The sequence below is a fragment of the Anguilla rostrata genome, chromosome 2, assembly GCF_018555375.3.
Source record: "Anguilla rostrata isolate EN2019 chromosome 2, ASM1855537v3, whole genome shotgun sequence".
Taxonomy (NCBI): Eukaryota; Metazoa; Chordata; class Actinopteri; order Anguilliformes; family Anguillidae; genus Anguilla; species Anguilla rostrata.
The window spans coordinates 45,543,674-45,567,569 of NC_057934.1; the positions used below are offsets into that span (position 1 = coordinate 45,543,674).

Here is a 23,896-nt window from a genome sequence, read left to right on the forward strand (position 1 = left end):
ACACGAGACAAATTTTTATTTAGGAATAAAATCACAGTGACACAATGTTTGATTTAGCTACAGACCTTTCTTACATTTTTTAAGCTCTTCACTCCTCTGAAGCCATTTCAGCTGTTTCCCCATAAGTATGCCCTAAGTTCAAGTGGAGGCATATCCAATCTCTATTCACCATATCCCTCTAAGTTTGGCCATACATACAGTTACCTCCATCCTAGTCCGATATGCCATTGAATACGTGCAATTCCCCAACACCTGCCAGCCAAGAACAGGTAAAATAGGAGTTCCCAGCAAACTCTGGTATTCCTGGAATTTTGGTGACATCAACTGCATGCACATAAAAGTAGATCTGGACACACCCTAAATGCGCTTGCACCATGCGCTTTATACTATGCGCTAAGATTGTTAAAATTGAGCCTTCAACCATAAGTGCAAACACTTTCAGCTACATCAAAATAGCAATACACCAATAATTTGCCAGACCACACCTCATCTTAAGAGCAATCCACCTAAAGTTAATTTGCTATTTAAACAACAGTGCCCTGGATGGGAAAATGACTGCATCAGTCTGAACTAGTCTGAACTAGCAAAGACACTGCCATTAGTGCTGAGTGTAAGATAGAGCCAAGCATGTCATTTCTAAAATCATTCATAGGTCTGGATTTGTAATCAACATTTGACAGATAAATTAATCTCTAACGTTGAGCGAGAACCACCTGTCCTCTAAACAAAAATGCATCTTAAATTGCACTTTCATTGCACTACACCAAGGTCTGAATGTTGCAGCTTTTAAAAATGAAGTTGATTGTGACAACTGAGTGCTATTGCAAGGTCACTTCTTTTTAGCATAAATGTAATATAAATGTGGCAATGGCTACCACTGAGATTGTGATAAAACTGGTGAAGTGCTTATTGCCAGGTAATTTCTATTTACATTAAATGCTATATAAATGTCAGAGAAAGGCATGTAGGAGAATATGATTTCGAATATTAATACATGAGACTTGCATATATTGAGCCAAGACTCTGCAGAAACAGGACAAACATAAACAGAATATGAAAATCTCATACTATTCTCAGTTTAAATACATGATCAACAGTAAACATATAATTAAGCCAATAACACACAGGCTAAGTGAAAAGATGAGGTTTGTTGCGACTGAATACTCAGTAATAAAAGATTAATAGTAATTAAAGTTTACTGCGGTACAGTGGTAAGAGTTCTCTTGGTTGATAAATCCAATTTCATTGGGGGGTGTAGAAAAGTCTAGAACAACGTAAGCGGTCTTACAACTACGGTTGAAAACCATTGTAAAATATTGATAGATATGTATGTGCATCACAGTTTCTCTCTTTCTGTTATCTACATGTGAGGGCACTGATCCAGGTGCTCTCTGTCATGTCAGGAGGTTAATACATTCAGTCCATGGGACTTCTCTACACCATTCTGTAAATAACAGTCAAGCTGGCGTAACTACCATTAACTTTCATTTGTTTCTGATTTAGCTGTGGAAACAGGTTGGGTTTATCTGACCATATCCATGTCAGGAGCTTAATTTAAGACAAGCATGATATGTTTTCTTTCCCAAGCAACTTTTCACCAACTTCTTGTACTGACACATTTTGTCTTGCACATTCATTATTGAGGAGAGGGGTCTCTTGTGGGGACACACTGGAGTACAGATGCATCAGACGCGCTTGAAAAAATATGGTCTCAGACCTGTGTAATGCAAATTAACTCCAGGCTGTTGCACCCGTGTGGGTGTAGAAGCAAAAACACCTTTTATGGTCATACTCAACTGCAGCAGCCTACAGAGACCTTTCTCACAGAGGTGTGAGAAAATTCTGGCATGATTTTGCATTTTTCTTTCTCAGTTTATGGCCATTTGGAGAACGCCCCTGCCCCCTTTGTCACTTTTTACACCCCTTGCTGTGTCACGAAGTGCCGCCGAGTGCCACATGCGCAGCATGTGTGACCCCCCCAAGGCACACGCAGACGCTGGCGCGGAAGCTTCCTGTCCCCACCTTGTCCCTCAGCTCCTCCGCCTGCCGCACGTCCTCGTGCAGGTTGTACAGCCTGTTCACCAGCTCCTGCCGGTCCTCCAGAGCCTCCTGCCTGTCATGCTCCAGGATGTCCAGGATGGCCTTCTCAGAGTCCGGCAGAACCTGCTTCCCTGGCTAGGGGCCCCAAGGGGAAAGAGAACAGGATTCAATATCTGGCCATGAGGCCACCTGAGATGCACAGACCCCTCGTTGTGGCATGCAGCAGTACATATCCACATATTCAAATCTCGTCATGAAAAGTAACAGTGGGGGACAATATAAAGAGCCATTGGTTCCTTAACACAGCAGTAAATCTTCCCTCTGAAATGACTTTTGCTCTGTGGTTAATGGAAGGTTATAATTAAGCAAACAAGCAAAACAAACCATTTCATAGTTCTAGAACGTTTACAAATTGCTACTGAAATGTACTGCAATTCAACTGACATTTCCACAATAAAGACATATCTACATAGACCCCCTTATTCTACACAAATGCAAAGGCAAGAGTAGTGGTTTGTCAATTTATGATGGTCAGTGTTGTAATATTCTAGCATTAAGACCAGTGAGAATTTTTTAGCAATGCAAACGCAGATAAAACATCCACAAATAAATTGTGGATTTAATGATTTCCGTACCTATGGAAGTGAGGTTAGATAGAAAACACAACTATCAAAAATGAGGGGGCATTATTTCAACAATGTTAATGTACACTATAACGTAGTGCTGAGCACAAAGCATTCTATGAGCTACAGAACAGTACAGAGCTTGTTCCCACTGCACATATGGCTGGTAAAATTACCATATCTGTAGGGTTCACTTAAGTTCCACTTTCTAAGGCTGGTAATGTATGTCTAATCTGCAGATGGTTGTAAGTGTTTCACAGCATTGAAAATTCATCCAGTAATTTCAGGCAACTGCATATTCCCTCCAGTGACTAACATACTTGAACAGCTACAATGTGCTTTTTCTCAGCAAATGACACTTTCAAAGACAGCCCTGTGATATTGGAACAAATGGATTACCGCACCTGTATGATGGACTGTAGCTCCTGTACTTTAATCTTCAGGACCTCGTTCTCCCGCTCCAGCTCAAAGATCTGCTCTCTTCGGGGACGATTTTCAATGTCGGTCTTCAGCTTCAGTGACTGCTTCCTCTCCATCTTGCACTCTTCCTCCACCTTGTTGAGCTTGTGCTTTAACTGGTCTATCTGAAACGCACCATGTTCACCACCATCACGAACGAGTGGTGCAGAATGCATGTTATCAGCATTTATCTGTGGCCACTTATTTTACGCCAGATGACATGAAATTTAAAATATTTCCATGACGGCCCTTGCAATGATAAGGGAAGATTTCAAAGACAGCTAGTGAGCTAGCACCAGTCATATAGACACCCACTTCCTATTAGGAAGGAGCAGTTTTACAGCTGGGTTAATAGCAGACAAACATACTTTTTGCACTTGGAGTCGCCATTGTGTTTGCATTCCTTGTTGAATTGGGCATTAGTTTTCATTTCTCGCAATGTGCATGTGTTTGTGTGCGTATGTGTGTGTGTGTGTGTGTGTGTGTGTGCATGTGTGTTTGTGTATGTGCGTATGTGTGTGTGCATGTGTGTGTGTATGTGTGTGTGTGTGTGTGCGAGTGTGTGTGAGATGGGGCGAGGGGGTACTTTGATGCACTCTGACCTCCAGCTGCAGGTCACGGCTCCGCATGACGGCCATGTTCTTCTCCTCGCTCAGCTGGGCATAGCGCATGGCCAGGTTGTAGTTGTCATCCTTCACCTTGATGAGCTCATCGTTACAGTTGTTCCGTTCCTCCTTCATCTTGTTGTAGCGCTCTTGGAAGGCCAGCAGCTCCTGGTTTGCCAGGCGCAGCTTCTTGTGTTCGTCCTCCAGCGTGCGGTGTTTGCCCATGATGGCAACGCGCTGCACATCCTTGTCTTTGGCCTGCTGCTGCAGCTTGATGACCTCGTTCATCAGGAACTGGGTCAAGCCCTCATGTCCCTCCTCCACTGTGGACAAAGAATGTTCTCTCATGGGCTTTTGTGGGCCTCCACTGGCAAAGGGCTGGCTTCAGAGATGCTAGGCCAGTGTAAGCATTAAAGCTGCACAAGCGATCCTATCAAACCACAGCTATGCTGCCATTGGTGTTCCACTGTGTATTGCTACCTTAAAAAAGTGAAGTAGTGCAGTGAACCAATGCCCAGGGCTTTCCGTAACAGGGGAAACATGGTGAGACTTCCTCTTTATGTCAGCAGCTTACCAACAATAGTGGAGAATCTGCGTGTGGGTTCCTTTCCCGTCATCAGCTTGTAGAGATCAGGGTAGTAAAACTCCAGGCTCTCCAGAAACACCACATAGCCCCGCTGGCCTTTAGTGTGCAGTATGTCCAGCAACCGGCCTGAAACAAAACTCCTTGCTTTCAATCTTGAAATCGGTTGCTCAGTCATCCATACAATGCGGTACTTGGCAGGTTAATTAAAATACATTTAGCCTCTTTCCTAGTCAAGGATGTCAATGTACTGGTAAGTGAGAATGACTTTACAGCATAAGAAGCCATACTGTGATTCAGTTTCGAACACTTTTTTAATTATTCCAGTATGTTCTTTGCATTGTCATTTACGGATGGAAATCCTTTTTGGTGTTATCTACTGCAAAGCCATGCTGCATCAAACATCTAAATCATATAAGGTTCTTGCTTTGATTAAGAATAAAGATTTATGGTTTTTTTTCTAGTTTGTTTCAAGAAACTTCGCTCTCATTCTTGGAGAGTAATATTTTTGACTGGAGTTGAAATTACAAAGGAGTCTGATGTAGTGCTACAATCTAAATGCAAAGCACTGTGCACTGAGAACACATTTACATGCTTGTGGATGCATGACATTGCTTTGGCTACACATGCAGAAAATAGAGGTAACTGAGGGGAGCTTCCGAGACCACATGCTTCATCCCACTAAAAATAATCCAGCTATCTTCTAGCACTGAAGATTAATGCACAAACAAACTCGAATGTAGATATATGCTACATTAATATTTATTATTTTCAATCTGGGGCCTACATCTTGGAAACAAAACACATTTCAACTAATGTGTCATTGTTATAAGTAATTACACATTCCTTATGAAAATTGGCAGCGGCGTTCAGAGTATTAACATTCATTCTTTGTCGAGCCATTATTTGTTTGAGAGAGTACATTATCCATTTTCGAGAGACACACTTATTAACTGAAACAGCAGGTGCCGATGATGGACACAATTATCACAGAAAAATAACAAAGTGTACTGTGCCCAAAAGGATAAGTACTCTTTTTAATAATGTGAAAGAAAAACAAAAGATGTTGCTGACAAAATGGCTTGGCACCAGCATCTGACATTCCTGGCAAAGAAAGTTCTAGGGCTGTCTGATCAGTATCATCCACAGGCAGAAAGCGGGTACAACTGGTGTTTGTGATGCTTAGTATCCCTTTATATGACAATTTTAACATATTCTGTCTACACACTGCAGTACTGCAGCTGTTGCTGGACACGTATGCATGTTTTGTACACACACAAAAGCAGAACAGCATCTCAGTACTGCGGCAGGTTAGACAGGGGTTTCAAAGCTTCCATTCATCATGCACAACTGAAAAAACACAGACAGGGATGGCTGACAGAGTAACTGATTGATGGAGGGATTTGCATGCAAATGTTTTCTGTGGCTGATTTGCATTTTTACTTTCTATGGTACGTTCATTTCCGTTCTCCGTCACTGGCTGGAACAGACACACAGACACACAAGCCCACACTGTGCGAAGGCGCGGCAGTACCTGCCCGGTTGACCTTGGAGATCAGCATGTGCGAGTTGAGCACCTCGTCCTCGTCCTGCTCGTCGATGACCTTGCACTGCCGCAGGTACGGGGTCAGCTTGTTGGGGTTGATGTAGCGGCTGAGGATGTTGCGGTTGCTCTCCACGTTCTCCCACAGCGCCTCCTCGTCGTCCTTCGCCATGTCGGAGCAGCCGCTCTCCATGGCGCGCCGCCGCTCAAGCCTGCTGGGAGGAGAGACACGCTCACGCTCTGCTCCCGCCAGGCGGGCGGGCGGGCTAGCCACTTCCCCCACGTGTCTCTTTCACACGCCGCTGACGGCGCACACGCCTCTCTCACAGACAGGGACAGGCCGCCACGGCCTGACGAGCCTGTGGCGAAGAATCCACCGGTATCACTCAAGTATCACAATGCGCTCTTACTGGATCCATGCCTCTCTAGCGTCAACCACAGCAGCGAACACGTGAAGGATTTATAGCATTTCAGAATTAATTAGACTTCAAGCGGGCGTCAGGAAATCATCTGGCAATAAAAGTTTGTCTCTTTTTTCCCTTTCAGATCTGCTGATGAATTTGAAAACACATTAGCAGGAAACACTCTAGCAAGTGTTACACCACATTGATGTTGAAATTTGAACCACAGGCAACTGCACATAGAGGCACAGGGTAGTACAAAAGAATCAAAGACTGGAGCAGAAAATACACCAAACACTGAGTAGGCCTAATTTATAATGAAAACTCTCTCTCTCACTGTTTAACTCCTCGTCACTTAAAGCCACTATAAATATGGCAGACTACACTGTCAGCACTGTGAAAGCTTGGTCAGTTCATATTCCATAATAGCTGGACTTGACTAAATGTAGCCCTGAGTGTTTTCTCCTTCACTCATGCAGAACAGAACCTTGGATGGCCACTGGTGAAGAACAAGCCCTACTGACCCAATCAGAGTGGATGATGGTCTGACTTGTGAGCCAACTGTGCTTCTGTATGTAAATACAGGGCAGCATCGGTGTACAATTTTAAAATAATTCTAAACTAACAACTGTAAACTTGATAGTTCAGAATTATTTTATCCTAAATTGTAAAGTGCTTGGCCAGGCTGTAATGACCATTAAGTGGATCTCTTTGAGTTACTCTAGAGGTAAACAACCCAACCAACACAAGTTTATTTACCTTCTGTTTCAAGTATTAAAAGTGTAATAGCTGCTTTGCCTGATCCTGCTATTCCATAGAAAGAATGTAGAAAAGGGATTTCTGATCTAGAGCACCTTGCACATAACAGAAAAACAAGAGCTATCTGGTTCATAAGGTTAGGATGCAAAGCTTTTAAAACAATAACCAGAATTCCTAATGCAGAACCAGGAAGTAACACAGAATGCAGAGTCTCCCCTGTGATTAAAAATCTCTTGTAGGCTATAATCTTTACAAAGTTCTTTACCCGATATGACAATAGGCTAGGCACATCACGCAGTATATCACTCACTCCTAAAAACATGTATACGATTATGAACACATATACACATTTATTATAAGAGTTTATGCATCACAGGCGTTACATAACAGAGCTCCTGCTTTGGCCTAGAGTGATAATGCTTCTCCATATTGTATACGATAAATCATTTACATTGAAAAGTACAGGAACAGTCTTTCTTGAGAAAAGACTAAAATTGTGTAATATTAAAAACAAATGGAGGCAAAACCAAATCCTGCTGCATATATTTCATCTTCATCTTTCCAGGTGAGCCATCCTTTCAACATAGTTTGATTTGACAGGCACCGAGTCCCTGTTGAGTCATTCCATACTTCAGGTGTATATTATGTCATTGTCACTTTCCTATTTTTCCCTGTCCTTCAACTTAGCTGCCCCTCTTGTGATTGATGTGATTCACTGTGGTTTGGGTACAGATTTTTTTTTTGTGCTCTGCAGTGCACTGGCAGATAATGTACAAAACAACAGCCCTAGAAACATTTTAAAAGGTGTGGTGTAGAGATAAGAGAGAATATAGTAACCCCTATTTATAAACACCAGCGAACCCAAGAGAACCACCAGGCCCAGCACCTTTATTCTTCTGTTGACAGCAGCACCAGTACCTAACATGCAATATTTATACACACTGTACCTGCAGCATGGGCATTTGCATGTACACATTACGGCATGTACAGCGAAATTTGTATTGTAAAGAAGCAGTAATCACAAACGAAACCCTGTGCATTACTGATGCGCAGCTGAACACAAAGCCAGATACCAGTTTATCACGTCTGCCAGCAATATCTGCGGCATTATTTCATTTTAACATGATGCAGCTTTGCAAATAAAAATATATCTGATGTTACATACAGTTCCTATACACACCTTTGCATAATTCTTGTATCCACTAATGTTTAATGCCACTGCCTTGCTGTCATAAATTGATAAGAGACAAGGAAGATTTGCAATTTCACTGCTCCCATATGGAGTTTGTAATTTGACTGGCATCAGCCATTTCCTATTTACAGAGCTGTAAACAGACAACATTTATCCACTGCACTCTGAAAGAATGCAAAGAGAATGTGAGCAGATCACAGATGTGAATTTAGAGAACTAAACTCAAAGCTATCTTCTACTGGCAGGACCAAGAACTGGGGTGCAGATCAGGTCTGAATAATGGCAAACCAGCCACATCAGCACATTTTCTGGAAAAGACAACAAGCTGGCTTTCACATCCATCACTTTTCACAAAAGAAAATTGATTTATCCACAAGAAAAATTAAATTCAGGCAATGAACAGTTCATCCAACTGATTTTAAAGCAGAGGCATTAAGGGAATTACAGCAAAGCTGCATCTGAGTGGAACACGAGGGTCAAATACACCTGCAGTTACACCATAAAAGCTTTAAAGACCTAAAGTCCGTGGTAGGAATTATAATAGCACAAGTTCTCTAAGGGCAAGTCATAGCGAATAAGATGTACGGGACAAGCACACTGCAAACACTCAGATTTGCAGCAGTAATCAAGCAGTCTGTCATACTGTGTGCTGTATTTTACATTGAATGTAATCATTGAAAATGCATCTAAAAGAAAATGTACTCCACCTAAACATTTCAAAAATAAAATTCACATCCTAGTTTGTGGGCTTCAATAAACTACATAGTGTCACAGACAGCCAATGAGATAAAGTTCTGAATTTACCATTAGTCGAGTAAAACCTAAGTGCAAAAGAGAAAAACAACATTTTGTAGTGCTTATTTCATCTAGCCCATGTTTCTCAAACCACAAAATCCCCGTACTTTGTCAAAAGGTTCGCAAGTATAATGTTTCATAAACAGGCTATGAAAGAATGACTAATACAAATGCAACTCACCAAAGAAAGCTGAAGTGAGACCAATCTAGAACTTTTGGGTTTTTGTGGAGTAAAAAACACACAACAGCAACAGCACAATCCTTGAGCAGAACAAAGACTTGGCAAGAAGCAAAGTGAACAGAATTTTCCTTTCAGAGATGAGATGACACCTCTTCCACAATAACAAGCGAGAAGAGCACTTTGATAGTGGTCCATACACCGTACCATGCACGGGGCATGACTGCACCCACACATTCTCAGCCTTTCCTTCTGCCAGCTTCCTAAAATGTTACTCTCAGATTCTGACCCAAAAAGCCATCTTCAACTCATGGTTCCATTAACAGAGGTCTGGCCCTACCTTTCACACTACCTTTGCCCCATGGTAATTACCTTTTCAGGATTACACAAACGAGTAGCTGTTTTTTGCAAGATTATCTTGGGTTGTTTGCAATAAAGATATCAGGACTACTTTGCTATTGACCTTCATGAAATACAGGTTGTACCTAAGGTTGCGTAACGTCAAATAATCGTTATTTTTCAAGAAAAAGGCACAGTTGGGCGATTATCTGATCATCTCAAGACGATGATCTATTAGCCCAAGGGCTTTCTCCCTCCTCCCCAACTCTCTCTCTCTCTCTCTCTCTCTCGACCTTCCTCTTCTCACCTCGCTCTCTCCCCCCCTCTCTCTCACACACACATATAAAAGCGCAGCAAGACTGAGCAAACGGAAACAGCAACCATGTGCTTTTTCAGCCTGATCTGATTATAGAACAAGCACAGACCTGCAATACCTCCCCCAGCCAATCAGCTGCTTCCCTCCTCTGCCTGTGTGACTTCAGAGAAATAGCAGAGAGCTGTTTTTGTGCAAAAGTGAAATGGGGCAGTGGGGATGAGTTGTCTCATCCAACATGAGCCATGCAGTGCTCAGAGTTGGACCCATTATAGAATGTTTCCACAGGTCTCACAACACGTCAGAAAGACAGGGAAAAAAAAGGTGTAACGCAATTGCAAGATGCACATTTTAATAATTAAATTTGATACGTGCACCTCATGGCTAGGGATAATTTTACAATTGGAATTATTTCAAGGCATTACAAAGCATCTCCGACCATGCTTGCTGTTATAAAGAACGAATTTTAACAGCCAGTAAATCCTTCCACACAATGTGGTTTGCACCTGTCAAACTAAGCATGACATGTCTTCCCTCTGCATCTAATTCTAGGTTCAGTGATGCATCCCATAGACTGGTATTGGATCCTGATTGGCTGGCAATCACACAGGCTTCGCTCAGGAATGGAGGCTTTCACTCTGCACCATTGTTCTCCGATACAATGATGACACAGTTCAGGTGGTGGACAGCAAAGTGAAAAATGGACTAAAAACTATGAATTATATCTCAGTCCTGGCCAAAATGACCATAAATATAAATAACTTTATTTAATGTGCAAACATGAACACAGTTCATGTCCCTTTACTGAATAACCCAGCACCTTTAATGTCAGCTTTCCACCAGCCTTGGTTTTACTTAATGAACTATTTCAATATCACACAGACATGTGCTTATTGTTCAGTAAAGCTACTGTTGACTTGGTCCAGTTAAACCACTGTGTATTCTAGTTTTTAGTACTACCAATCTCTTGGTCAATTAAAGTTGATGAAGACCTTGCCTAAGTAGATAATTGTTTGAAATGCACTTGCATTCATTTGGCCAAACAGCTCCAGTTTCTCAGCTGTTCCGCCACCGGTGCTGATGAGTAATCTAAACGTAGTTAAATCCCCAAAATTTCAAAATCCATCCAGTAGTTTTTATTTAAAGAGAAGTGAAAATATTGTGTACATTTTTTTGTACTCCTCTACAATCTTTTCATGACATTAAAGTTCATTACCCAGTTACAACATACTCTGCGTTTAAACTAGACTAGTGTACTGGTGACAAACCATGTTTTTCTATTTGGTTGCTGATTCAAAGTCATTTGCTTCAAATTTGAACTTTCAGTTTCAGTGACCAGGCATCCACTCCTTCAACAGTTAGGGCCTAACTGATTTCACCTGCCAGTCCATAATTACATTCAATTAAAAATGCAACCTCTTTCAGGAATCATATTTTATATGGCTCATTACAGAGAATGGAAGCATTAGTTTATCTGACTGATTAAATGTCCTGGAATGTGAATATGGTACATTAATTCTTCATATTGCTATTTCTGATATATGGCTTTAATATGGCCAATTGGCATTTACAGTGCAATTAAGAACAATTAGAAATGAAAACTGAAATGAAAACCAGCAGGTCTCCAGGACGAAGTTTGGGAACCAATATGTCTGTCCTTGTCATTAATGCTTAGCATAGATTGAAAACAGATTGAAACTCATTCTTATTTGCATATTTGCAAAATGTACCATTTCAGCCAAACAAATTAAGGTCTGCATTACAAGAACAGCGTGCCATTTCTGACAAATACTAACACAGGCAATGATTCTTCCGAGACACCTGGGTCTTGTCTATTGAAGCAGAACTGCACCCACAGCTCTCAGTCACCATAAATGTAGAATATATTCCTTTGCTCTTTATATATTGCCTACTACCAGGCAGCACTGTGTTATCATTTTTTAAAGGAGAACAGGACAGTTTATTTTTGCTTTATTTACAATAAAAAGATAATTTCATCATGGCCGAAGAGCAAGCACATTAAGAGATTCTCTTTTACAAGCATCTCTATGCACCATTACTCGTGATATCAAAAGGAAGGCGAGACTGAAGTTTTACCCACGGCCTCTCCATCCTGCATCTGCCCCTTCTGCTTTAACAGTCATCGTGCTTGCGAACCAGAGGAAATTTAGTCAGAATTTTCTATAGCTTTTTGTTTCTTTGCTGCCAATGTTCAATATCACTATCTAAAAAACCAATTTCACCACTTCAACAAAGTTTCATTCATTTCAGACATGCACTTGATAGGACGAACGTACACTCACTAGGGAAATGGCTCACAGTCGACCAGTCCCTGCTCTCTTGTGCACCCTGTGCCTTTGTCATTTTCATTGCAATCATTTTCATCGCGACTCTGCTTCTTTCCATATGAAAGTCCTATAACGTGTCCACTGTGAGGTCTAGCCTATGTCACATCCACGGCATATGATTACATCACGCACTAACTGTATGGCTGTACTACAATGTACCACCCAACCCAACACCTGAAATACATTTTTAACATTTCAAAGGTTCGTACAATCCTCGACCTAGCCCTGCTAAACACAAGAATAAAAGCAAGCTGCTGGTGTTTTCTGGGCTCAATGTACAGAGTAAATAGCCATGATTTTGACAAATGCATGCCTTAAACAGTTTTTGATGGATGTAGAGCCGGTCTCCCACCTTCCTTGTGTCTCTCATTCAAGTAGCTTACAGATGCATTGACTACAGTAGTCTTCAAGTAGTCAAATTAAGATAAACATTTCTCACATCTGTGTTATGTGTTGCATGCATTCATATGTGCGACACATTCACAATGACACCAAAATAGCACAATGCGCCAAATTTGAGATAAAACTTGATCAGGGTTGGTTAAAATGCGATCGCATTATTCAACACCAAACTTGCACAGCGGCAAATGCTTCTATCGATGCACCCCAATTGTGCCATCCAAATAATGTTGATCGGTTGAAATTGAAAAGGTTTACTATAGACCACAGAACTACCAAATCTGGTGCATGTGAAATGTATTCTATTTGCGCAAGATGACACTAGCAGTTCCACTTGCACCCAGGTGCATTTGCGCTGGTGTTGTCACCAAGATAGGGTCCAGAGAAGGGACCACAGCTGAGAAAGTGCCACGGCAGGGAACAAACCCTCACCCATGCAGAGGGGTAATCAAACATGGCTTGAGAGTTGGCTGCACTGCAGACCGTGCCACAAGACTTTCCAACAGACCTATATATTTTTTGTTTTTAAACTCCGTCAAAATAAAGAAGAGTTCTCTTCTATCTGTCACATTACTCCATCCCAACCACAGAGCTTCTCCACCCTAGCTCCCTAGTGGTGGAATTAACTCCTCCTTCCCCTATGAACCACTGAACCACTCGGTATCACTTGTATATCTAATTTGTTCCTGTAGCAATTTCATGTTACGCTTGTATCTTCATCCAGCACTTAATTTGCACTTGAATTTCTGACCTAGACTATCTTTACTGTGTGAACTGGAATTAATGTATTCATGGCTATGGATAACTGTTACATGATGAGTATTGTACCTTATCGGACCTGTGTTGTGTAGTTGTTCCAATGACCTTCTGTATGCACTTATTGTACGTCGCTTTGGATAAAAGCATCTGCCAAATAAATATAATGTAATGTGCTCTTACTCTGCCAAAAGAAAAATGCAGAATGTAGATCCTATGATTCACCCATATCAGATTCATCCATCACACAAATTATTCTCTACTTATTCTACTAAATTATTATTCCACTAAAACCCGTTTACATACTCATAGCCTTTAAATTCACAATTATGCCCATAAATAGAAGCCAAAGAAAGCCATAAAAGAGTAGGATCCAAAAGGATTTAATGGCAATGGTATTTAATGACCATTCATTCTAAAATCAAACCTTCAGTTTTAAATATCTGACAATTACTGCAGTGAAAGCTCGCATTGCATACTTATGCGGTACATGGTAGCCTACATTTTTTCTGTTGCACAACTAAATACGCCTCAAATGAAAAATACATTCGACACATAATACAAATAATGAAAACAAAAAAACAATAGTAGCCCTAATAAAAAAAGCTATATATACCGTATAATAATGCCATATCAGGGGTACATTAACCCATTGCAAAAAAAGGAAAAACAAGGAAATAGAAACACCCTGAGCCTCCAAGGCACCGATGCTCTTGCCCCGGAATAATGAGCCGCACTGACACTGTTACTGATGGAGCAGCTTTATCTTGCCAATAGCTGTGCTCCAAAAATTCTTAATTTCAATCTTCATGAATCCTGGCAACGTAAGAGCTCAAGATTATCTAATATGATAAAACCCAGTTGTAACACTGCTTTAGTATTCATACATAAAAAGTGACAAACATAATGTGCTGCTACAAATGCTAAAGAAGCAGGAGTTTCAGTTATTAGTAGTATGCAATCAAGTGGATACTCCTTCAAACATATACAGTAAGAGATCTCATTCTTAAATAACGCATGCAACTAAATGCTATTACTTTATTGCAGAAACTCCAATGTAGTCGAATAGCAGGGAAGGAAAGCATTAGGCTCATGCTTAATATGAAGTATGTGACACATAAGCCAGTGCCTAAGTGTCTTGTTCATTAAGAAATATGAAGTCCAAATCCAACCATCTGGTGATCAAACTCATATGGGCAGAGGCTGCTCCTCTAAAGTGTCCTTCATTTTGAATAATGAAATCAAGGTGATATAACCTTCAGAGAATGTCAAAGCTTGCAAGCTAAGATGGGCTGAATGCCCTGTTCTTTTCATTATGTATCCGTATGTTCTTAGCCAATAATCTTAACAAGAGTTTGTATTTCAGGCTGGAATAATGAAAAGTGTTGTGTGCATTGTGTCAAAAAGGAACCTCCCCTGAAATCCAAAACAAGCCTTTGGTTTGGATCGTGTGGCATGCATTGATGCCTAGTTACTTAATAATGGCTTAAATAGAGCCGTTAAGGGGTTTGTTTTTGCCTAAAGCAAGAAAATACACTTCAGGTAATCCAAAAATGTCTTGTAGTGACATTATGCCTCTAGAGGTTGTATGAGTATTTACAAAATGATGTAGCCTATGTACACACACTCAGCAGACACTTCAATGCAAATATCCTCCAAAAAGCGAATCATGTGGCTGAAACACAATATATGAAATATGCAGACATAGTGCAGAGGTTTTGGTTCCACTGTGTAGAAATTGCAGCACTATTTATACACAGTCCCCCATCAAGAAAAAAATGTCATTGTCCCAAACATTATGGAACTCACTGCACATCACTGGATGCAAGTTCTGCCCAGAGGGTGGTGCATAAATCCATTAGCAACACTTACTGTCCCACACCCGGTGAAATCCAGTGGGAGACTATGGATCAATCTCCGTCAGTTTGTTTGTTCGTCACACAGTAGCATTATGTGTCTGCCACAAAGCCATTATAACCTATAGGCTAAATGTCAGACAAATAAGAATTTGGCTCAGTCTTGGTTTGATCTACATCTAGCAGGTACCTTTTTCAGTTCTGAGTCTCAGTTACACAGGTGGCAGGTAAGTCATTTATTTTGTATTTATTTTTTAGATATTTATTTTATTTTTAACTATGTTAACTTACATCGTTCTGGCTGGCTTCACCACTAAAGCTTACTGTTTGTAACATTAACTTAGCTAACTAACCATCTTGCTTTCATTCATTTGATAGCTACCAACATAGTTATATTTCACGAACACACTGTATTATAGAAGCACGATGTGCTGTGTGCAACCATATTTAACCTGCTATAAATTAACTTTATCAGTTCACAAAGTCACAATCAGCTAGTTAACTAGATAGCTGAATGCAGTTTTTACTGTAAATGCAGAATTTTCTTGGATATTGTACATTAGCCTAGCTTATAATATAGCGAGGACAATAAAATGTTTCATGTGCCACTAGTGAGCATTTCTGATTTCATTATATTTTCATAAAAAGGAAACAACAGCTTTGTCTTAATCAAAAGATTGACAGCTGGTTTCACTTTTATTAGGCTAATTGGAAAAGTAAGAAAATAGCCATCTAAGCTGCAGCAGCTCCAGTGAAGTGGATTTTATTTGCATTAAAAATAATATTAAAATATATAGAAGCACCAAACCAGTGATAACACAATATACCTATCCTTAAATGCAAACTGCATAGTTTTATTATCAATATGTTATGGGTATATGTATTTATAATTTGTACTTTGGTTCTTGGCTACCATAGTTATCTGGCATATAAAACAGCTATCTGAGAATGCTGTTAGCACTATAGCTCATATTAATCAGACAAATGCATTTAGCAGAAGGTCCTATCCAGAGCGACTTACTGTACAGTGTAAGTTGCTCTGGATAGGACCCTCTGCTAAATGAAGCAAATGTTAGCTAGCCACGAAGTAACCTACTACAAGATAAGCTGATGTTCCATTTATTTGGTTTTGGTTTTTTGTTTTTTTTTTTAGCAATTGGATTGTAGCTCTTTTTTAGTGATTGGATTGTAGATCCCAATATGATGAATTATGCAGCTGATTTTGCCAGGTTCTGCAATCTCCTACATGCCCTTCGCCAACAGCAGATGCTGCTGTTCCACATTTTTGAGAACAATGTCATGCAATTTTAACTAACTACTTCAAATTAGTCTACTGTTTACCCAGAAGCTCAGCTTACCTGTATTCATAATACCAATGTTAGGCATCAAGAAATTGTCCTCCACCCAATGAAATCAGAGGTGGTGACACAGCATCATTCATGGGGGACAACATGTTTACGGTTTGCTTATTTCCAATGTGGTTCTCTAGAGTTTACAGAGAATTGTGCGATAAACACAAACATCCAGTGACAACAGCTCTGTGAGCCAAAACGCCTTGTTAATGACAGACGTCAGTAAAGACTCAACAGATGCATTCAAGCTAAAAGGAAGGTCACAAATGCTTGAATAATGGCTGTTTACATGAGTGGAGTGCAGAAGGGCATCTCTGAATTCCCAGCACATCAAACCTTAAATTAGGTGGGCTACAGCAACAGAAGACCAAGGTTTCACTACGTCGGCTAAGAATAAAAAGATGAGGCTACAGTGGGTACATGATCACCAAAACTGGACAATTTAAGATTGGATAAATGTTGCCTGGACTAACGCATCTCAATTTCTGCAGTGACATGCATATGGTTGGATTATAATTTAGCATAAATAGTCAATGGACCTATCATACTTTGTGTCAACAGTGCAGGCTAGTACTGGTGCTATAATGTGGGGAATGTTTTCTTGGCACACGTTAGGCACATGTTTTCTTGGCACACAAATGTGTGGCAGAAAAATCTGCAGGAACTGTATGATGGTATTGAGTCAGCATGGACCAAAATCCCTAAGGAATGATTTCAGCCCCTTGTTGAATCCATACCGCAAAGAATTCAGGTTGTTTTGGAAATAAAAGGGGGTCCTACCCAGTATTAGATGGATGTATCTTAAAAGTGGCCACTGAGTGTTCAAGTAAGAGTACTATATTATATGTGTACATATAAATTTAATCTTATTTCAGTTTGAACTGTTTCATGGCACATGCAACTGACACAGCTGCTCTCAAGGAAGGAAGAACTGGAATTATAGAAAAAATTATATTTATGTTTATACTTACATATAATGAATCTATTCATTTGTTCAACCACTGTAAACATAATCTCACATACGTAAACATATCTATCACCAATTATTTCAAAAGCAAAGCGTATCCACTGGCATGGCTGGTGTTAGTCCCTACCGACAGCCAGAAAATTAAAAACATGTTTACTCACAATTTATCTTCAGGAATTTTGTAGACACTACATTTGGAGGGGATTCCTTTTTAAAACAACACTGTACCTGAATGAACTATTTTGAGAGCATGCCAGCCAACTGCTTTCTCTTGAAGTTTGTGGATCGAGACTGTTTGAGAGCGTCTGTAAGGGGGGGGTAGGATAGCTGGAGTGAAGTCATTATACTGAGGAACAGGAAAAGGTGGTGCTAACACTTTTCATGCTTCAGTTTCTGCAGAAACATAAATAAGAAGGGTGATAACCAGCTCGGCCTGCGACAGTATGACACTTCTGGAGAGCAAGAATGAAAATGGAACACTTAATGGCACAGCCAGCTGTCACAAAAAGGAAGGCTTGGTATGTCTGGGGCTCTGTGAAAACTCTTAGATTGCATACACACTCTGCCTGCTGAAAGAGCACTGCATGAACTGAAGCAAAGGGTCTTTACACAAATGTTGATATCTCTTACTGCGGGATAATTAGCTTAAGTCTGTACAACAAAAATGCAATCACCACTGCCTGCAGCTGTTCCATTTGACAGACCATCCCCCCAACCCCAACTCTGACCAAGTTCCTGTTTTATAATATTGAATTCTTTTAAAATACACAAAATGTACATAGCCGAAAGGCATAAAAACTATAATCTCTGATCACATTTCTCAAAAAACATTCGGCGCATTTGTTAAGCGGAATGTAAAGCACGTTGGCTGATGGTTTGAGTCAGCTTGAAAGGTTTGTCATATTGCTGGAAAACAGTTCAAAGGATTGTGAAGGCTACATTATGTGTGCTAGAGAGGAATGAGAACAAAGTCATGTCTTCACCAAATGTACAAAGAATCTGTTGTTCTGCAATATGGCTGCGGTAAATGAGAACCAACTCTCAATAGCAGTAAGGCAATACATTATCCTCTCTACATTAACAAACAGAGCGTTGTTGTAGTTCAGGGTCACTTTTATCCTGCCCAGGTTTTGGTTTTCTGTTATTCGTACTAAGGTAGAGGCCACAGGGAGCCCATTTTTCTCCCTGAAGGACAATAGAGTTTGTTGCTATGATTATCTAGTTCTATTTTCTATATTTAGCCCAACAAAAGCCAAGCACAAATAAAGCATCTCAACATCAACCTCTCATTAAATACCGGTAACATTGCACATTGGTATCTTCGACAAACAGTGCGTGGTCTGTGCTGTCTGGCTCTGAATTTCATGAACAGCACTGCTTGGCTCTCTTTCAATGGTCTGTCTAACGGTTTGATTGTAATCTGCATTTTGATTGTGACAATCTGAAAGAGATGTACAGCATAGCCCTCAGAAAGAGGAGTGCGAGGAAGACGGAAGAGCCTCACGGCTATGACCACAGCTGCAGCCACTATATTTAGCAATACGGAAGAAGGGGCGCACACTTCCCTCTTCATTTCTCAAAACTCACAAACAGAATTATTATTATTTGTCCATAATGGCTCACTTCCCATTCTTGCAGACACACCACATTCTCATCGTACGCATTCCCACTTTCTGCTAAGTCATTTGGAAACTGTAAGACCTTAGGTATCTACCACACTCTTTCCATGTTCACCATTGCGGGCAGTAAAATCTCTTCAGGGTTTCTTCAGTTAAAATTGACCAGGTAGGTCATAGGTACTGACCACTGAAATATTTTTACTACTACTTTTACTACTTTTTTGCCCTTTTCCACCCAATTTGGAATTCCCAATATTGTATGTATATGAGAAGCACGTGATGTTTGCAAGGTGGTCTTGTTCAGATGTGCGTCGGAGGAAGATTCTTCAACTGTGGCAAACACTACATAATACTACTACTACTACTTCTACTACTACTAATAATAATAATAATTATTATTATTATTATTATACTTATTATTAATTATTCTTAAATCCATGTTTATTATTACTATATGTACATGTAGGCCTATGTTTTTTTAATTTTTTTATGATTAACTGTATTGCAGGTTCAATCAATGCTAAAATGCAGTTACTCCTGAAAACTATTTAATTAATCTAGCTCAATGTGTACAACAGTGTAGCAGATACAGTGCTACCATGGAATTGTCCTACAGTGACTTCAGGCTTACATTGCAGTAGATAGCGTAGATTTCACACTGTATAGATTTCTCCTAGCTCCTTCTTTGGTAATAATAAATGAAAAAGTATTTTGACTGGCTTCAACATGATTCATTTTATCTATCCCATTCAAAACAGCTGGAAAATGTTTCGCTGCACACTTCACATTAATTAACCTTTACATTCATTCAATTCTGCTCACAGTTGCATACAACAAGCCTGTGTGTGACTAGCTGCCAATGTACAGATGGTTTACATGGTTAAATAAAAACATAAACAGGCTGAATGTGAATGCCTGTAAAGAAATGTCAGAAACAAATTGCATGTTGCAGTTTGGACAACGTACATTTCAAGTGCAAATCCAAACTGAATAAAATTACTTTTCTTGTCTCTTGGTTCCAATGTCAGATTTGCAAACATTCTGGCCCATGAGAACATTACTTTTAACTACAATAACAATGGAAGATAATTGGCGATTTTGCAGCATTTTCCTTAATCCTTGCAACCAAAACATACCCACACAGTGCATCTACACAGCCAAGATTAAATTAGAAATAAATCCAGCCTCTTTCCTCTAGTCATCTATTACTCTGGTATTTAAATTTATCCTGATTGTGTTCGCAATACATTAACCAGGGATGATATAAACACTCAGAATGAGCCCCACTGAAAAGAATACAAAGGCATTGTAGCCAAGGCAAGCCTTTCTTTACAGCAAAGGCTGTAAAGCTTGAATAGTCTGACTGCATTTTCATTATTGACAAACTGAAGGACTCATTGACCACCATTCAGTTTGCATTTACTGTGGCTGCTAGTGTCACCAGGCCCTCAGGGACAGAATATCCACACTATTAGATTAATATATTGTCAACATATTTAGCCGTGTGTTCAAAACCTGTTTTCCTAACCTTTCCCTTGGGTCACCATTTTTGGCTGTTCTTGTTTTGAATTTGTTCTACTTAAGTAAATCAAGTGCTACACATGCAGTTATTGCAGTACAGTACAATCTGATGAAAAACATGTTTTAACATTTTTTTAAAAAATGCCAAGTTACTCACACATGCAAAGCACTGTCTATAAGTTATTCATTCAAGCTGGCAGAATCAAGGCCTGACATTGTTGATATCACAAGTATGCCAAGTTACAAGAAACAATATTGGCTATCTTACCTCACACAACTTGATCAAGCTGTATTCCACAGCAATGTTACCCAATGAAGCAAGGTTGTAATAGAGAGCTTTTCTGATTGCTGCAGTTAATTTTGAACCTGTTGCAAATTATCAGCTGCTGCTCAAGCTCACTTAAGATTTTGACACTTCTGCCTCCCAGTTTCAACCCACTGGATGAGGTTATTCAGACTCTTTCCATGTTGCTCAATGAGAGACACCCATTTCTCCAAAATGTCACCAGCCATAGCTGCCGAATGCATTTAATGCACCAGTGCTGAGCATATTGTCTATCTCTATCTTCACAAACCTTGTATAAACCCCATGTATTTTGAATGGAACTCAACTGCAGAACATCAAGTTTCTCATCTGGTCTTGTCTGGCTCACATGTACAGTAAATGGCACAGGTTCCTCAATTTGCTCTTAAAACAGTTCCTTAGCAAGTGCAACACAAAGGCTAGTGACCAACACCAGATCCATATCATATAATCAGTGAATATCATTCATCAGTGAATGCAGGAGTGTTGAGATGACTGCCTAAACTAAACTATTCACTGTCTTTATGTCATCAGGCAGGGATTACTTTGTCTACCCAATGAAGAGCAATACATAGCAAAAGATTGGTAATATTCTTGGACAAGACACGTTAATGGAAATGCACACTTTCAGTAAATGTTCAGTGTACAATTATTTTACAGTAATTATTACAGTGTACAATAATTATTTTATATGAGTATTTGAGCAGAGTTTTGTTACCATGATTTGACTACTATAAATGCTGTTAGATTTGATTTTATACTTGGAATCTATTATCTACAGGATCTAAAATGTTTGGGTTTTCAAATGGTTGTTTAGGGCACATATCGGTCTTACTGGAGACTTATGATATGCATTTCATTGCTCCCTAGCTTCCGAGCTAGCAGCTACTATGAACATAAATCAAGGGTAGCATAATGAGCCATGTTACCTAGCAGTGCACATCACTGTTAATACACTGCTAATATGCAGAACACTAGGCCGGTAGAAAAATTAATTTGGAACAGATTAAATTCTCACAGCCACTGTCCAGAGCCCACTATGGTCCATTTCAAACACAGTCTGTGAGTCACTCAGGCCAGCCATCTTGGTGTGTACTTTTGGTACACAGAACCTATTATGCAGCTTTATAAACCACAGCAGACTTGTGCAGTAGACTAGCAGTACACCAGTAATGGTAACCATCTGAGCTCAGAAGGGTCAGTGTAACGAGATTAAGCAGGACAACAACTAAGCACCTTAACTAAATAAAGCAGCCTGGTTCCAGCTGCACTGAGTTGTTATCACCAGAACAAGAGAACAATCTAACATGTGACAACAGCTTGTGGCAATTAACGTATGGAGCAGTCCCTTTAAAACAAACAATTTTACCACATCATTCAACAAATATCTAAATAACTGCAGATTTACAGAATTCATGGCAGGATTAATTCTGAAGTAAAATCTACCCCGGTGGCTGTGTTGTGCTATTACAGTACTGAGTTCTGATGGAATTAAAAATACTTAAAACTCCCAGTAATGTCTCAAAAATGAATACATAAATAAATCAAATCTACAGTGCTGTGCTTTGAGACAGTAGCCTACTGGTTACACTAAACAAAAGCACATACTTCAACCTTAATTAGCATGTATGCCACTCATGACGCTACTGAGTTTATATCGATAGGCTAGTATTAAACAACGATATATGAGCAGTATTATCACAGTATTACGAAGCAGGCCATTAAATCCAGTAACCACTGGTATCTCTTTAAATCGAAATGCATGACAATATAGGTAGAAGGTATATTAATATTTTGCATGTTATGATGGTTACCGTTATTTTACATCGTTTCTAACCGAAACGTACGTGCAGCAGTTTATCACTCCGATTGCGCTCAAATGAAAGTAACTTCGGTTTTGCCTCAACTTCCTCAATGGGTAGCTTACATGTGGTTGTTTTACCTGTTATGAAGACAACTTTCCTTTCAAGAATCAACAACGGAAATCATTTTCGTAAAAATAATTCAAAAGAAATTAACTGAAAAGAAGTCGCCAGTAGCCTATCAAATGTCGACTGTCCGGGCAGATCACCTGCGCATCTGGCTTCAAGTTTCCGCACACTCACAGTACTGACTGAGGTAGAGCAGGGCGTGGAGATTTTAGGAAGGCACAGCGGTTCAGAGGGTGTCACCGACAGTTTAAGACAGACAAGCCATACAATGCAAAAAGTAATGCACACTACAAGGCCACTTGGGGAAAAGAGCAATGATGAAATATCAACAAAAAACAAATCACTAATTAGAATGTCTTGAATGTATAATGTAATTACTGAAAGGTGCTGACCTAAGCTCCGTCCGAAGAAAAACTGTAGGTTACCTTTCAAGTATAAATGACAAGGCGCTGCAGGTACAGGGAATTTAAAAAAACACTTCTCCCGTCATTTTTAAAGAGTAGTTGATAGCAAGTCAGTAAGCCATACTTGTTTCCAATATGCCTACCTGTAAAATTTCAGCCAATAATCATGTAAAATCAGTTATCTACAATAATGATGGAGAAAAGCAGGTTTTAATTTTGTAATTTAATTTTCCTTTTGCCATCTAAAAGTACTGATGAATGTAACTGATGTTTTCTATGGTAGCTAGAAAATATACATCAAAATATTGTATGTACGCTTCAGTTTTTATAAGTTTACATTATAGTTGTTCTAATACAGCTTTTTTCTGTCACGTTGAGTTAATTAAAACGTCTGTTGTCAATTCTTTATTAAACTGAAAGTAAATGTAAAAAAAGTATATTGGTGGGTCTTTAAATGAATGAGCAATCTACTGTACCTGCCAGTATTCAATACCTACACTTTTATCTTTTCCCAACCATCTGATGTTGCATCTTTCACATGCAATCCAAATTGTCTTCACAATTTGCAGTGTTTTCAAAAAATGGATGTCAATTATCATTAACATTGCT

At 39.7% G+C, this 23,896-nt stretch overlaps 1 protein-coding gene across 8 annotated transcripts in view; it reads right to left on the minus strand.

The window, feature by feature from the left end:
• LOC135248194 (caspase recruitment domain-containing protein 11-like) overlaps positions 1–23,075 on the minus strand; it is a 36,284-nt gene extending 13,209 nt beyond the window's left edge. For 2 of the 8 annotated variants that reach the window (XM_064322532.1, XM_064322531.1), the window contains exons 1-6: positions 23,024–23,046; positions 5,845–6,065; positions 4,302–4,439; positions 3,725–4,050; positions 3,068–3,247; positions 2,023–2,175 (exon numbers count right to left, since the gene is read on the minus strand). In XM_064322532.1, coding sequence (XP_064178602.1) covers positions 2,023–2,175; positions 3,068–3,247; positions 3,725–4,050; positions 4,302–4,439; positions 5,845–6,065; positions 23,024–23,031 — 1,026 coding nt within the window. In that variant the 5' untranslated portion in view covers positions 23,032–23,046. Of the gene's footprint in view, positions 1–2,022; positions 2,176–3,067; positions 3,248–3,724; positions 4,051–4,301; positions 4,440–5,844; positions 6,069–9,550; positions 13,923–17,669; positions 18,233–22,894 lie in introns of those variants that run through there. The other 6 variants (XM_064322533.1, XM_064322534.1, XM_064322538.1 and 3 more) reach the window with 6 other exon arrangements.
• Positions 23,076–23,896: the final 821 nt, after the last annotated feature.